Source organism: Anoplophora glabripennis, unplaced genomic scaffold, assembly GCF_000390285.2.
Source record: "Anoplophora glabripennis isolate ALB-LARVAE unplaced genomic scaffold, Agla_2.0 scaffold115, whole genome shotgun sequence".
NCBI lineage: Eukaryota > Metazoa > Arthropoda > Insecta > Coleoptera > Cerambycidae > Anoplophora > Anoplophora glabripennis.
In genome coordinates, this window is record NW_019416234.1 from 617,301 (window position 1) to 632,905 (window position 15,605).

The 15,605-nt window shown below is 32.7% G+C and overlaps 1 protein-coding gene across 3 annotated transcripts in view; it reads left to right on the forward strand.

Moving 5' to 3' along the window:
* LOC108904371 (synaptic vesicle glycoprotein 2B) overlaps positions 1–8,762 on the forward strand; it is a 20,036-nt gene extending 11,274 nt beyond the window's left edge. For all 3 annotated transcript variants that reach the window (XM_023455538.1, XM_023455529.1, XM_023455533.1), the window contains 9 exons: positions 2,221–2,383; positions 4,936–5,114; positions 5,176–5,360; positions 6,363–6,517; positions 6,574–6,718; positions 6,871–6,985; positions 8,163–8,322; positions 8,455–8,582; positions 8,639–8,762. In XM_023455538.1, the coding sequence (XP_023311306.1) occupies positions 2,223–2,383; positions 4,936–5,114; positions 5,176–5,360; positions 6,363–6,517; positions 6,574–6,718; positions 6,871–6,985; positions 8,163–8,322; positions 8,455–8,582; positions 8,639–8,694 (1,284 nt within the window). In that variant the 5' untranslated portion in view covers positions 2,221–2,222 and the 3' untranslated portion in view covers positions 8,695–8,762. The remainder of the gene's footprint in view (positions 1–2,220; positions 2,384–4,935; positions 5,115–5,175; positions 5,361–6,362; positions 6,518–6,573; positions 6,719–6,870; positions 6,986–8,162; positions 8,323–8,454; positions 8,583–8,638) is intronic.
* The last annotated feature ends 6,843 nt before the right edge of the window (positions 8,763–15,605 follow it).

A 15,605-nucleotide genomic window follows, 5' to 3' on the forward strand; every position in this document is an offset into this window, starting at 1 on the left:
TTTAGAGAACATTCAGTCTTTTTTGCAATGAAGCGGTATTTTGTTTCTTCTTGCAGATGGAAAGTACTTTTACAACATTTTTTGCGATTGAATCTTGACAAAACATAAATTTAAAAGAGTTTTTCTTAAAAGAAATGTCTGGTTTAAATTTAGATCTACCAAATTGTCATCAGATCAAAAATAAAATTGTTAAAAGATTTATTATGTTCCGATTAAAAATAGCTTCCAAAAAATGTCAAAAAGCATGCAAAAAGCTTGCAAGTAAAAGTGTTGCTGGACATTTATTGTAACAAATACATACTATCACTAGTATTAAGTATTCGTTTTTCTAATGTAAACCCAATAAATTTCATTGTGTAATGTAGGTATGCTTAAATTTACTTGCCTAGAAAATATAAGCTAATAGTTGTTATTATTATATATTTATCCTTCCCTATTGCGCAAGTAGTTTCTATATTCATTCATTATTTAAAATCACTTTCCAAAGGAGTTATTTGCCTAAAACTGTGCGTAAAATTTAAAAGAAAAATACTTTTGTGCTTAATTTATTTTTTATAAAAGTTACTTTCAATTTGACATTGGATGCAACATGGCGGATGGGCGGGGTTTAGTCGCTATTGTCGCCACTGTCTTGCATATAGCCACTGTACTTTTTACTACTTTGACACACTGCCCGCCGATCGTCTTGCTACTTATCTGCACACTGTTCTCACTTCAACTACTTATTTTCGACTATTTAGGCTTCCTTCCAGAATTTCCTACCTAAGTGCCTGTTTTTTGTGCTTCCTTTTATCGACCGCTAATATTACTTTTTCATTATTATACAACACTCATGTAACAGGTGACGTCGAAGTTGATAAGATAAGTACGGTTTTGCACAACATTTAACAAAAAAAAGAACATTAATAAATCTGTGACACCACCATTTTGCTTTACAACTGGAAAAGTACGGGTATTCATATTTTGCACGAAATTTTTCAATTCCGTCGTAAATTGTTTTGCACAAGCATGCCCCAAAACGTTTTCCATCGGGTTCATGTCCGGTGAGCTTGCTGGCCAATTCGGAACATCAGTTTGAGATGCGTTCAACCATTGTCGGGTGCTGCTACTGCGATGAGTTGGCTGTCCATCTTTCTGAAAGATGAGTGATTCGTCACCTGGATCCTCATAAAATGGGATCAAAACAGTGTCCAAAATTTCCTGATACTTTTCGCTGCTCATCGAATCGGAAGCAAACGCCACTAGCTGATTCTGTCCCTAAAATGCTTCCCGTACCATCAGGCCAATCAATAATCACGGATTGAACTTCTTTTCATCATTCCGTATGATTTTCAAAACAACAAAATTAAATTTGTGTTGATTGGTGATTGTCTAAGTGATTTCCAAAAAACGACACAATATTCCAATCTGTTTAATATTATCAACGGCAAATCGAGGGCCGTTTTCTTTGTGATTTGCCTTCAGAGACGATGCTTCCACTTGCTTAGCTCGAACGAAGAAAATCCAGTTTGCTAAAACTCGTCTGACAGTGCGAAGAGAGCTCTCAAGGTCGAAACTTTGTTTTGACTTGACGATTGGAGCTTGTTGAGATCGACGCTGCTTGAACGTCCTGCACGCTTAGTATGGGTTTCCTTCCGGAAGACTTTCTGGTATTACACAGACCTTGATTCCTCAGTATGCAAAGATTGCAACCAAATTCGATAGCAGTCTTACTATTAACAAGACCTTGATCATGCAGAATTCGAATTTTACCTTTTGAATATCTGAGAATTTACAACATTTTGCTATTTTTCGAAAATCAGAAAAGAACATACGAGAATCATAAAGCAATGCATATTTTGCCCAAGTTGAAAGGTCTTAAAATGCACAATATTTTTTTGAGTTGCCATAATTTTTTGATAAAGAATGCATTTATGCTGAAATTTTATGAAAATAAAGAAAACACCTTAATAAATATGGATAATTAATTTTGAAAAAAGTTATTATAAAAACTTCATTCAAATTGGAAGTAAATTTATTATTATTTCCAGCAGTGTAATTGTACTTAATGATTATCTTTATACGAGCATTGTTAACGTTTAGAATGGTCGCACATTAGATTTAATAAGAATTATAAATAAATCAAATACATGTATTTAATATTTTAAAATTCTAAATAAATTTTAATTTAAAAATTGGGGTACTAGATAAATAGGTACATTTAATCACATCGTTTTTCAGGAATGATTACCAGTGGATTCTTTTGGGGATATTTAAGCGACTCATTAGGCAGGAAGCGAATTATTACTTATGGATATTTTTTAAATGGACTTGTCGGTATAATGGGATCTATGTCGCCAAATATCCTCTTGCTAATGATAGCAAAATTTTTTAATGGATTATTGTTAGTAATTTTGACTCTACATATTATTATTATACATATTATAATTATTACATACAAGGTGTAACTGAAATAAGTATTCAAAATTTCTGAGCTTGTAAATCAAAGTCAAAAAATGACGAAAACTTTACTACAATTTTTGTCAGTGGCGGCTCCTAAGGGAGCTACGCTCTCCTAAAGGGGTAACCTCGGAAACAGTTTTTAATGCGTAACATCCAAACGGCTCGACATTAAGTCACGAAATTTTGGTGAGATATTAACCTTGACGTGCTTAATAAGTCTCATAAAATACATTTCAAAATTTGCTACAGGGGCGTGAGAAAATGCAGGACCCAGGGACAAATTTAATCATATCTTTTTTGTAGTCAATTTTTTCTAGTTCCTGACTCGAAAATATTGAAATTTGAAGTATTTAACATAAAAAAGGTCCTCTTGTTAAATTTCACTAGGATGTGCCGTTTTCCAGTAAAATCGATTTCAATCATTCCCAACGTGCTCCAAATTCAACTTTCATTACATAGCAAAATAAATTAATTGCAGTGTGCCATGGGGAAAACAACTAGTCTGACAGTTAACAGAAATGTCAAATATTTTTAACACTCTTAATAGTAACAAATAAAAATATGGTGATATAAATAAAAGCTAAAAAATAGATACATATGAGATTATTTATTAAACTATTGTAAGCGGCTGAAACTTTTACGTAACATTTTAACAGATTTAAACCATTTAGTTTAGTTTAACAAATTAACCAAATATCTTAATTTCTTTAGCAGAAAATGTGCCCTAGTCAAGAAGACAGACTAGATTCAACTTTCAAAATGTCCGCCGTTTGCCCTAATGCACGCACGTAACCTGTTTTCCAAAGAAAATAGGTTCCGGTATAGTTTGTGCTCCACATTGAGTTCATTAAATGCATTTTCTATACGCTGACGCAACTGTTCCTCATTGTCAACAGCTTGGAAATACACTTTTTGTTTCATTTGACCCCACACGTTAAAATCCATTGGGTTGAGGTCTGGTGACCGTGGAGGCCAATTTATGGCAGCATCATTTCCTCGGCCAATCCAGCGATTTGGGAAGTGCTCGTTTAACCACTGTCGACATTGACAGTTGAAGTGAGGAGGAGCGCCGTCATGCATGTACCATAAGGAACCTCGTCTTACCAAAGGAATATCCTCTAAAAATTCATACAATCTAATAGACAAAAGTTGATGGTACATTGCTCTGGTTAAATTTCCAGGCATGATGTGATATCCAAATAGATTATTTCCTAATGTGGCAGCCCTAACATTTATTTTAAATGAATGCTGATAATGGGTTACCTTCCGAGCATTAGGATTTTCTTCGGCCCACATATGTTCATTGCGCATATTAAAAACACCGCTTCTGGTAAAGGTAGCTTCATCGGTAAAAATAATATTCGATAGAAACATCGGATCTTCGGCTTGCCTGTCTAAAACCAACTGACAAAACTGTCTGCGCATGGGCCTGTCCTGTGGTAAAATGTCTTGGGCCTGTCTATAATGATAGGGATACAATTGTTGTTCTCTCATTATCCTCCATACTGTCATATGAGACATGTTATTTTGAACTGATAGTCGTCTTGTACTAAGTGTGGCGTTAGCTTCAACTAAATTTAAAATATTTTCCTCATTCAGGACATTTCTAATTATTCTACGCCTGCCTCTCTCAAAATTGTTCCTTTTTAACGTACCCCGTTCTCGCAAACGCCTTTCTGTGCAAAGAAATGTTTTGTAATTGGGCACATTTCTGTTGGGGAACTTTTCACCGTATCGTTGTGCGGCTGCTCTTGCGCTTCCATGACATTCACCTAACGTCAAAAGCATATCTACATACTCAGAAAATGTATACTGTTGCATTTTTAAATTATTTGATATTTTTATTTACTATAAAACGGCACTGCGAATACTCAAATGACACAAATTTGAAACTAAAAATACTTGACATTTCTGTTAACTGCCAGGCTAGTTGTTTTTCTCATGGCACACTGCAAATAATTTATTTTGCTATGTAATGAAACTTGAATTTGGAGCACGTTGGGAATGATTGAAATCGATTTTACTGGAAAACGGCACATCCTAGTGAAATTTAACAAGAGGACCTTTTATATGTTAAATACTTCAAATTTCAATATTTTCGAGTCAGGAACTAGAAAAAATTGACTACAAAAAAGATATGATTAAATTTGTCCCTGGGTCCTGCATTTTCTCACGCCCCTGTAGCAAATTTTGAAATGTATTTTATGAGACTTATTAAGCACGTCAAGGTAAATATCTCACCAAAATTTCGTGACTTAATGTCGAGCCGTTTGGATGTTACGCATTAAAAATTGTTTCCGAGGTTACCCTTTAGGAGAGCGTAGCTCCCTTAGTAGCCGCCACTGACAAAAATTGTACTAAAGTTTTCGTCATTTTTCGACTTTTACTTTACAAGCTCAGAAACTTTGAATACTTATTTCAGTTACATCTTGTATATTACCGCTTTATAGTTCAAAAAATATTTTTTTCATAGAAAATATATTTTCCTTTTAGAATTAATGGTCCCTTTGAGTCAGCTACATCATATTTATCAGAGTTCCACTCTGCAAAATACAGAGCTAGAGTACAAATGGTAAGAGGAATAATACTAAGTTTTGGTAATGTGCTGTTACCTCTGATTGCATGGGGCATTCTGCCAAGAAATTTAGACTTTAAAATTTTCGATTTCATTGGTAAAATTAAGCACAATACAATACTAAGTATATGAAACTATATTTTTAACACGACTTTCAGATATCCACGCCTGGAACGTATTTTTGTTGATATGTACACTAACAACGATTTTGGGTGCAACAGTGTATCTCTTTATGCCAGAGAGTCCTAAGTTTTTGATGAGCGCGGGAAGGAATGAAGAAGCTCTCAAGGTATTTGAAACGGTGTACAGGATTAACACAGGGAGACCAAGAAATACCTTTCCGGTAAGTTTTTCACAATTACATAAGTTTTTCGAATTAGCAATGACAAAATATAAACGTATTCTAAACATTGGGTATTTTTCAATCTCTCCTAAATATGGAATTAAGCATAAAGAAGTTCAAAAAAGTGATAAACATTGTATTTTATGGTATTCTATGCACGCAGTTATGTCGATATTCCTTAATTAATACATGAAGAGAATTTGATAATTGTTTTCTCGGAAATGGTTGAGTTTAGGATCCATGTCATATAAGGCTTGGTTGTTTATTTTATTGTATTCCATCGTCTGTTAAAATTAAGGCAGTCAAACTTCTAACACCCTGTATTATCGACAGATATTAATTCACTTGTTCTTTCGTAGCTATACTCCGCGGTCGAAATTATAGAGAGTGATTCAGATATAATATAAAAACACAATTACCATAATGCGTATAAAATATAAAATGATTTTTATACGGTTCAATATGCCGCTCGCTACGCACATCGACAAAATCTATAATCGTCTATAGACTGAGTTACACTGAACGTCGATCTATATTCTATCTCTGTCTTTTGCACTTGGTAGGGAATAGGGAAATTCTTTTTTATTGGGTGTAAACGGACTTGATTTATCCGTCCTGAGAAACGTCATAGCATAAGCGTAGACGAGGGGTCTAATTCCATGGCTATAATAAACTTATAAATTAAAAACAAAACACAACTAGGACGTTTTAAAATGCTGTAATAATTAAAATGGTTCAAAGTGCCGGTTATAGCAAACCGTAAAAAAAATATTAGATGTTATGTTTTATTATCTTTTTTCAATATTTTCTATATCTTGTTGCCTTTTCTGCAGACACGCCAATGGATTTTCGTTCCCGGCACGCTTCATCCCCCTTACTAGTCCAAAAGCTAGCGATGAGTCACTGTCTATAATTTCGACCGCGGAGTATAGTGAATTAAAACTTGAAAATATTTTATCGTGTAGCAAGTATGATAAAAAATTATTTTTTATCACATTTTAGATCAAGTTTTTAGTCGCAGAAACAAACAACACTACTAAAAAAAGTACTGCTGAGGCTTTATTGGAAGGTATGCATGAAATAAAATCATTGTTTCAACGGCCTTACATTTTCAAATTACTACTCGCTTGTACCAACTGCTTTTTGATTATGATGAGGTAAGTATTTCAATTTATCAAACATTATTTAATAAAGTGTACATCTATATTTTCAGTGCAAATACCTTAAAATTGTGGTTACCGCAACTTTTTCAAGCAATCAATGATTTTCAATACAATCATAATGGTATGAGTTCCGATTTATGCACCATGCTGGAAGACTTGACTCCAACAAATTCTTCAACTGGAACTTGTTCAGTCGTAAGTAATAACAATGCTTCAATACATTTTCTACTACTGTTATACCTTTAAAATTCTCTGTGATATTATAACAAACCATTGGACTTTCCAATTAGCAATTTCTTTCCAATTCGAAATGTCTTAACTACTTCTCCACAACTATTTTTTTTCAGAATTTAGATAACAAATCTGTATACATTAACTCTATAGTAGTGGGCGCATCAAGAATAGTTGCTTTTCTAGTGGCTGGACCATTTGTAAATATGCTGGGAAAAAAGAAACTGATAAGTAAATATATACCTACATTTTTTAATCATGAAGACATTGTCTTTTGGTTTCAGTTTATTATTGTTGTACAACGTTTCATGTTTTGAAAAATGGTACTATAAATTCAGGAGCTGGTAAAACATAAGATTTTTTCTAAAAACCGTGTGCCTTTTGTCTTTGAGACAGTTCGTTAATAATATTTTTAACCAAATCATAATGAAACAGTGGAGTGCACTAAAATTTACCTCAGATAATTTTTACCTAGTACTGTCATTTTCTAACTTAAATTTTTTGAGGTTAAGTTCTTCACAGTGCACGCCCTTACTATAATATAAATTTTCATTTTACTTGCCAAAGGAATTAGAAAAACGCAACTGACTGAGCAAAGTCAACTAGAATTATGTAATACCTACATATTCAGGGTATCCAAAAACAAATGACCAATATGATAGCTTGCTTGGATATACATAAAGGGCCTTCAAAAAATCGTTTCTTATTCCATTTCAACTAATTAATACCTACCTACTAATATAACTTTTTATGCAGCCAAATTGTACTAATATAAATTGATCTAAATCAGTTTTTTTCATTAAAAGAATTAAAGCCCCCATCCGTTTCCATCCATGTATATTAAGGAATTCAAACTGATTTACTTTGGGACAGTGAATAATGTTTTTCTCAAAAACTGTATGTGTTCATCTAATGTAAGGGTACTCCTTTCATGTAAAATTAAATTTTATATTGTAATAACTTATTACAAGGAATATGTACCCAACTTGTCATCGAAAAGGTTATGTCATCAAATGCTACTGGAAAAGGTCAGCGACCTCTAGTAGATGATCAAAAACTAATAACGTAGCATAACTAGCGCCCTCACAAACTTACCCGTTCCAAATTTTATTGCATTTTGTTTTTTGGAACAAGTATAGCTAAAATTTGATTGTCAAAAATTATTTTTAACACCCCAATACACATCTCAAAAGTAAAACGTTAGTATTATGATGGCCCTTAGGAAAAGATCTTTTTTATGGTCCTGAATTTATGGCATTTTTTCCAGAACTCCCTGTATATACATGTTTTCATCAAACATTATATTAATTTTACTTACCGATTGTCATAATAATATGAAGTTGTTTCAAAAAGCAATAACTTAAAAAACTATTAGGTAAAGAACAAACTTAATATGAAATTTTTTCAGTTATTATGACCGTTTTTGCCGGAAGTTTTTCAACTTCGATATACTTCGCCCAGGACTCATCAACTGTGTTAGTTTTGTCATCTATGAATTTAGCATTTATCAGTGTCAGTGAAAACGTGCTAAGTACAGTAACACTGGAACTGTTTCCGACAACTCTAAGGTATTTTTTTATTCCATTGATTGTAAAATAGTCAGTAATGTTATTCGCATCAGTCTGACTGTATGAATTTTTCATTAACGATGAGCCTTTAGAAAAGTATTTATAAAATACTGAATTTCTTTTTCTATCCAGGACAGTATCGCTTTCTCTGCACATGATGAGTGGACGAATAGGAACAATACTTGGTAACGTTATTTTCTCATATTTACTGTATACTGGATGTGCACCACCTTTTGTATTCATCGGACTACTTGCATTTGGTATAATACATATTTTAATAAATAAACAAACAGAAAGTAACTGTTTTTATTTTTAGGATGTGCTGGTCTCTCTTTGTTGTATCCCAATACAGAAAACAAAGAATTGCGATGATCCTAAGTTCCTTTAGTAAATATATAAATAGTTAATTTATTGTACTTGTGATCCAAATAAAGTTTACTATCACCGGATAATATTTTTTGTTCACTGCTCGATTTTTAATGTGAAATTTAATTTAAAACAAATCTCCAAAAAGGACTGGTAAACTTTTTAACATTTCAGGTTTTTAAGCCCACTCATAAAACTGCTTTCAATAATCACTTTTTATAAAGAGGGGCAGTTCCAATGAAGAACAACTTACTGAAATTTATTTTACACTTACGAAAGATGAATTAATTTAGTTGGGATATCTCACTATATACATTTATTTTTTTTAAAATAGTAGTGAAAGTAATATTGAAAAACGAGATTAAAACAGTATTGGTATTGCTAACAAAATATATCCGAGGATGAAATATCCAGTTTCAAAATTACTTCTGACGAAGAGAGCAAACGCCGATAAGTCTAAACTAAATAAGTACAAAATTATTTACAGATAATTTGGGCGTGCATAGGATAACCTTTAAATATTCTTTTAGAACTGCTTCAGATATTTATTATTTGCTCGCCGTTATTGAAAATCGTCACTCATCCATTAGATCTATCTCACAATCAGCCAACTTCAACTTGTCGAAGTCCTCAGTTCACAGAACTCTGAAGTCTCAAAAGTGGCATCCTTATAAAGTTAACGTCTTACAAGAACTATGTGCAGATGACACTGACAGAAGATTATAGTTTTGCAAGGAAATTAGAAATTTATTTGAAAGACAACCCAAAAATCACTTAATTTTTACTGACGAAGCAACTTTTTGCTTAAACGGAACCGTGAACAGGCAAAATACTAGGTTTTGGAGCACAGAAAGTCCACATAGGATGCAAGAAAAACATACACAACGTCCGGAAAAGTGAATGTTTGGGCTGGAATAGTAGGAAATCGCATACTGGGACCTTATTTCTTTGAGAGCAATTTGATAGGCGACATTTATTTAGATTGTTTGCATTTTCAGCTAATTCCAGCCCTGGAATTAATTTTTCCTTACCCTAACGAGCACGATTTGCCTGCTGATTATGTCTGGTTCCGACAAGATGGTGCCCCTCCACATTTTCCCTCGATGTAAGAAATTACCTTAATGAAATTTTCCCAAATCGATGGATAGGCAGAAGAGGGCCGCTTGAATGGCCACCACGCCCCCCTGACTTAAATCCACTAGATTTTTTTGCGGGGTTATCTAAAAAGCAGTGTATGTCAACAGACCAGACACTATTGAAGTATTGAAAAATTGTATCAGAGAAGAAGTTCGAAACATAACACCAAACGTAATTCAAAATGTAATTGATAACTTTGAACACCAAATATTTGCTGTAATATAAAAAAGTGGTACTAAATTATTGTTTTCATTTAATTCCTCCATTTTTTGACAACTATTATGACAAAAAAATAGATATAACCTTATATCACTAAATTCGTTTTTAGAAGGGCTATCTATTTATACCCACTATAAAATATAGAGCGTCCTATTAAAAAAAATGTCGGTAATGTTATAGGTATGTCAAACATGGCTCAAAGAAATATTGCAGAAAAGAGAAAATTTCATTTTACTGATTGATCTGTTTCAGCGATTTTTTTAAATTTCAACTGGAAAAAATATGAATTTGTATCCATCATTTTAGGACATACTGTATATATTTCTTAATTTATTCGACCATCATCATCTCTCATGAACCTAAAACAATTTTACAATGGATGAAATAAACACTCCAATAAACTCCTTAAATACTAGCCTTTGACAACTTAAGTTAACATAAAGTAAAATTGAAATAATTAGGAATGACGTGAATGAATACTGTTGTCTTAGTAATACTCCGATTGTTTGCCTGACTATAATTGTTAAATTTTCACGCATATTGTGTAATCTGAAGCAACAATTTCGATCGATAATCTATCAATGAATTAATTCAATTATTTGATCAATAAAGATAATTTAATTAATTAAACTAATAAGAAAGATAATTTGTTATGAATTAAAAATATAAACAATGTTATACTGACAAGAAACTTCTGAAATTTTTAAACTAATGTTAACGAATCCATAATGTATAAACGATTTGTTTATAGAGCTTGAAAAATTTAATCCTTTCTAATAATTATTTTCATTTCTTCAACAACACTTCTGTTTTACACGAGAGATCTTCATAATCATTTATATTCGGCTTTAATCTTAGCACCATTATTTAAAAACTGCTAATATTTATTTAATAAAATAAACGTTCTTAAGATGCTTACGTTTTTAAGATACGAGGATAATTCCATAATAAAAAGTGATTTATATACCAACTACTAGTTGTAAAACTAATAAAAATATGGTTATTATGTAGCAGTAAAATTAGGTAATACCTGATATTACAAAATATGACTAAAAATATGTTAATAGTATCAGAGGCTGTGCCCACAAAGTGTCAAAAATCTGAAAGTAAGTTTACATTTTCATTATCAATATCAATTTAAAAAATATACAGGGTGTAACTAAATAAGTGTAAAACATTTAAGGGGGTGATTCCTCATCGAAAAAAAGATAGGATCTTTCATATAAAGAAACTTCATTGGAGCATCCCTTGTTAAGATACAGCCCCTTAAAGGGGGTACATAAAATTTGTTTAACAATTTTTTTCACAAGCACTAAACAAGTTACAATATTGAAATTAACCTGACATTTTCTACTACCAAAAAGACACTTAGCCAGTAATTTATTTGGTTTACCCCATGGTTGTAAGGGGTGGAAAACGCAACCCCTAAAATTTATTTCCAACGTAATTTTTTGTCTTATTATTTTTTTACCATTTAAAAATTTATTTCCGATAGCCTGTTTCATTCTAAAAAAAAATGTCTCTTGAATTTTTTGCCCAAATTAAACCAGTTCGCAGCAAAAAATTATTTTACGAACAAGATACATATCGCCATAAAACGAAAATACGAAACTAATTTATCTAGTAGGCCGCCATTAGCGATACTGACAATTAAATTGGAATCAAGCTGTCAGTTTGTAAATTTTTGAAATTGAAGTAATACTAATTGTGTATTGTTCTGTTCTTAATTTGTTACTTTAATAATTCACTTGTTATTAAAATGGCATACACAAATGAGGAAATGGCTGATATGCATTACGTTTACGGTCTGTCGCAGGGGAATGGGTTAGAAGCTTCTACAAGATATGCTGAAATGTATCCTCAACGGCAGCATCCTTCACATAGAATATTTGTCTGACTTCATCAACGATTACGTGAATATGGTTCATTCAACAAAAGAACGCAGGATTGTGGTCGCCATCGAGAAGTAAGAACACCACAGCTTGAGGCAGCAGTACTTAATTTGATAGAAGAACAACCTACTACCAGTACTAGAAAGATTGCTTTCCAGCTAAATGTTGATCATATGACGGTATTTCGAATTTTAAAGGAACATCTCTTATACCCTTACCATCTGCAACGAGTACAGGCACTGTTACCGCGAGACTTTCCGAACCGTCTTGAATTTTGCAATTGGATGCTGGAAATGATTAGAAGAAATCGTGACTTTCTGAAGACGATCGAATTCACAGACGAATGTAGTTTTTCTCGGGACAAGATTATTAATTTTCATAATTACCACATATGGGCTGATGAAAACCATCACGCTATTGTCGAAACTAACCATCAAGAACAGTTTTCTCTTAAGGTGTGGGTCGGAGTTATTGGGGATTATTTAATTGGGCCTCATTTTCTACCTCCTCGATTAAATGGTGAGGCATACGTTCAATTTTTAAGAAAAGTGCATCCCCCCGTACTGCTGGAGGAAGTTCCTTTGGGCGTCAGAAGGGATATGGTTTTTATGCATGATGGGGCTCCCGCCCATTTTAGTCAAGTAGCACGTCAGCATTTAACTGAAACATATGCAAATCAGTGGATAGGTCGAGGAGGACCACAGAATTGGCCCGCTCGATCCCCGGATCTCAATCCTCTGGATTTGTCTACTTGGGGCCATTTGCAGCATTTGGTTTATCGTACTCCTGTTCGCGATGTAGAGGACTTAAGAAACCGCATTATCGATGCGTGCAGGGTAATTAGAGAGACTCCAGGAATATTTGAGCGAATACGTGGCTCAATGCGCCGACGTCTAGACGCATGCGTAATGTCTGAAGGTAGACATATTGAACATTTACTATGATTTCTACATGTTGTATGTTTTGTTATTATTAAATTAGTTTTGATTATTCCCCTTTAATCATTTAATGCAGGTAGTAACTACAAAATAACAGTAAATCCAGTCCGCATTTATGACGATGTATCTCTGTAGTTGTTCGTAAAATAATTTTTTACTGCGAACTGGTTTAATTTGGGCAAAAAATTCAAGAGACATTTTTTTTTAGAATGAAACAGGCTATCGGAAATAATTTTTTAAATGGTAAAAAAATAATAAGACAAAAAATTACGTTGGAAATAAATTTTAGGGGTTGCGTTTTCCACCCCTTACTACCATGGGGTAAACCAAATAAATTACTGGCTAAGTGTCTTTTTGGTAGTAGAAAATGTCAGGTTAATTTCAATATTGTAACTTGTTTAGTGCTTGTGAAAAAAATTGTTAAACAAATTTTATGTACCCCCTTTAAGGGGCTGTATCTTAACAAGGGATGCTCCAATGAAGTTTCTTTATATGAAAGATCCTATCTTTTTTTCGATGAGGAATCACCCCCTTAAATGTTTTACACATATTTAGTTACACCCTGTATATATCCGTATTCACGTGTTTAAATTAATTTAACACTTTTAAAAAACAGTAGAAATCATTAAGTATCGGGTGATTCAAAATTTTAGAAATTTTCGCCATTTGTGAAGTAAAGTGTTGCGAACCAAAGAAAAGACAGCGTGACAACCGACAGTTCAGGGTCATTAAAAATGGAGCGCTACACGAGAGAACAACGCGTTTTCATTGTTTAGAAATATTTTTAAAATAATGAAGGCTCTGGGCAGCTAAATTCTCGCTCAATGGTCGAAATAGTGATTTAACTTCATCAATGTTAATTGAAAAATTCAGGGAGACTGGGACATCAATTTGACATCATTTCTAGGCTTCTCGAGTGCTCAAAATTCAAACAAATTCCGATCTATTTTTTTTTCAGGATATTCATACAAATACATATGACATGCTCTTTCACAGTTGCAGTTACAGATATAATAAAATCCAATAATATTAAGCTGATCTTCATTTTTAACCTCTGCTAAAACGAAAATGTTTTTGAACATTTACTGAAATTTTTTAAAGAATAATATTCAGTTGGCGTTTTGTTTGCATATGCATTTTTAAGAATTAATTTGTCATAAAAAAATTAAAATTGTAGTAATGTTTTAATTTTGATGCAACAACTTGTTGAGTTATGTGTGACCAGTGATGGTAATAGTTAATAATAATAAATGTTTTATTGTAACGCGTGGTGGTAATAGTTTAAATAATTAGATGAATTTCACAGGGTCTAACGACACTTACAGTGTATGATAATTCAATAAACAAAGAAAACTAAATAAAAAATTTAGATAAACTTGGAACGAATTCACTGAAGATGAATTTTTCGAGACTAAACGTCTGAATCTTGTTCGGGCTGAGGCAGTACAGTATTGAGGGTCATGAAGGCTTGCAAAAATTGTAATAAAATTCCTAGGGTCGTATTTAAAAAAATAAATGGTCCTGGAGAGACGAAACGTTACATACAAAAATTGATTATGCCATTCGATAGAGGGTAAAAAGTGGCCGTGAGAAAGTGTTGTTCTTTTTTCAATATCACCTCAAACAAGGCTGAAGTGAAACAAAAACGGATTTCCAAAATTTCGTTTTTTTTCAAATATTTCGAAAACTAATCATGTTAGCCTTGATTTTTTAGAGGTATAATGTTAGTCCCCTGATTACGCAACTTTGACCCCATTTAAGCTATTTCGTACCTCTTACCGTTTCCGAGATCCCTGTAGTGAAAAGCGAATTTGTAACAGCCTGTATAGTTTACACATAAAGAGAAAACTGCGAAATCATCAGATTAGCGAAACAAAATAACTTTTTAGGCATTAAGTAATTCATAATATTCTGATAAATACATCAAACACCACCTATATAATTTTATCTCAATATGTAAACGGTGTTTTCCAATGCAGCACATGTGGAAATTTGCAATTCAAAATCAAGAATTCGGCAGATAACATCAAAGCAATCCACTCAAAACGTGTGATAATCGTAATAGCATCGAATATTGTAATATCATCTTTTGTAGTATTTTTAAAAGCAGTTCTAAAAATGTTTTTAAGGCTTAAAACGTAAATTTAACATTTTTAAAAATAAGCCTTGTCAAACATTTCAGAATAGAAACAGTGAATATACCCTTTATATTTCTCTAATACTATTTTATATTTTGATAATTATTACAATATAATATTTCCTTCTGTTTCAAAAAACTTGGACATTTTATTGCAACTGAACCAAAAGAATATTTTAAAAAGGATAAATGTATTCGTTGGAAGCAAAAAATTCTAGTCGTGGATTTGCAAAAATCTGTTCATTAGACACTATAAGATAAAAAATTCATATCTAATAGATACCACTGACAACGTCTTCAAGTGGATATTATTGATTTTAAGTTTACTATAAGCTGCATTTCTTTGAAATTGTTAAAAAGTGTCAGTCAATCAGCTAATAGTGATATCTACCAGTCAACTTAGATTCTTCAGCTTGACTTTTTAGTTTTTGGGCTCGCTGAATCCAAATCCGGTGTCTGTTTGACTCGATCAGCTCTGGTTGAATTTCACTTGAAGGTCAATGTAGAGAATCAATTGCCAACAAAGTAACCATACATACGAGTATCTATACGTTTTTGGGGTCGGTAAATCTGAATCCGATATCCGTTTGATCC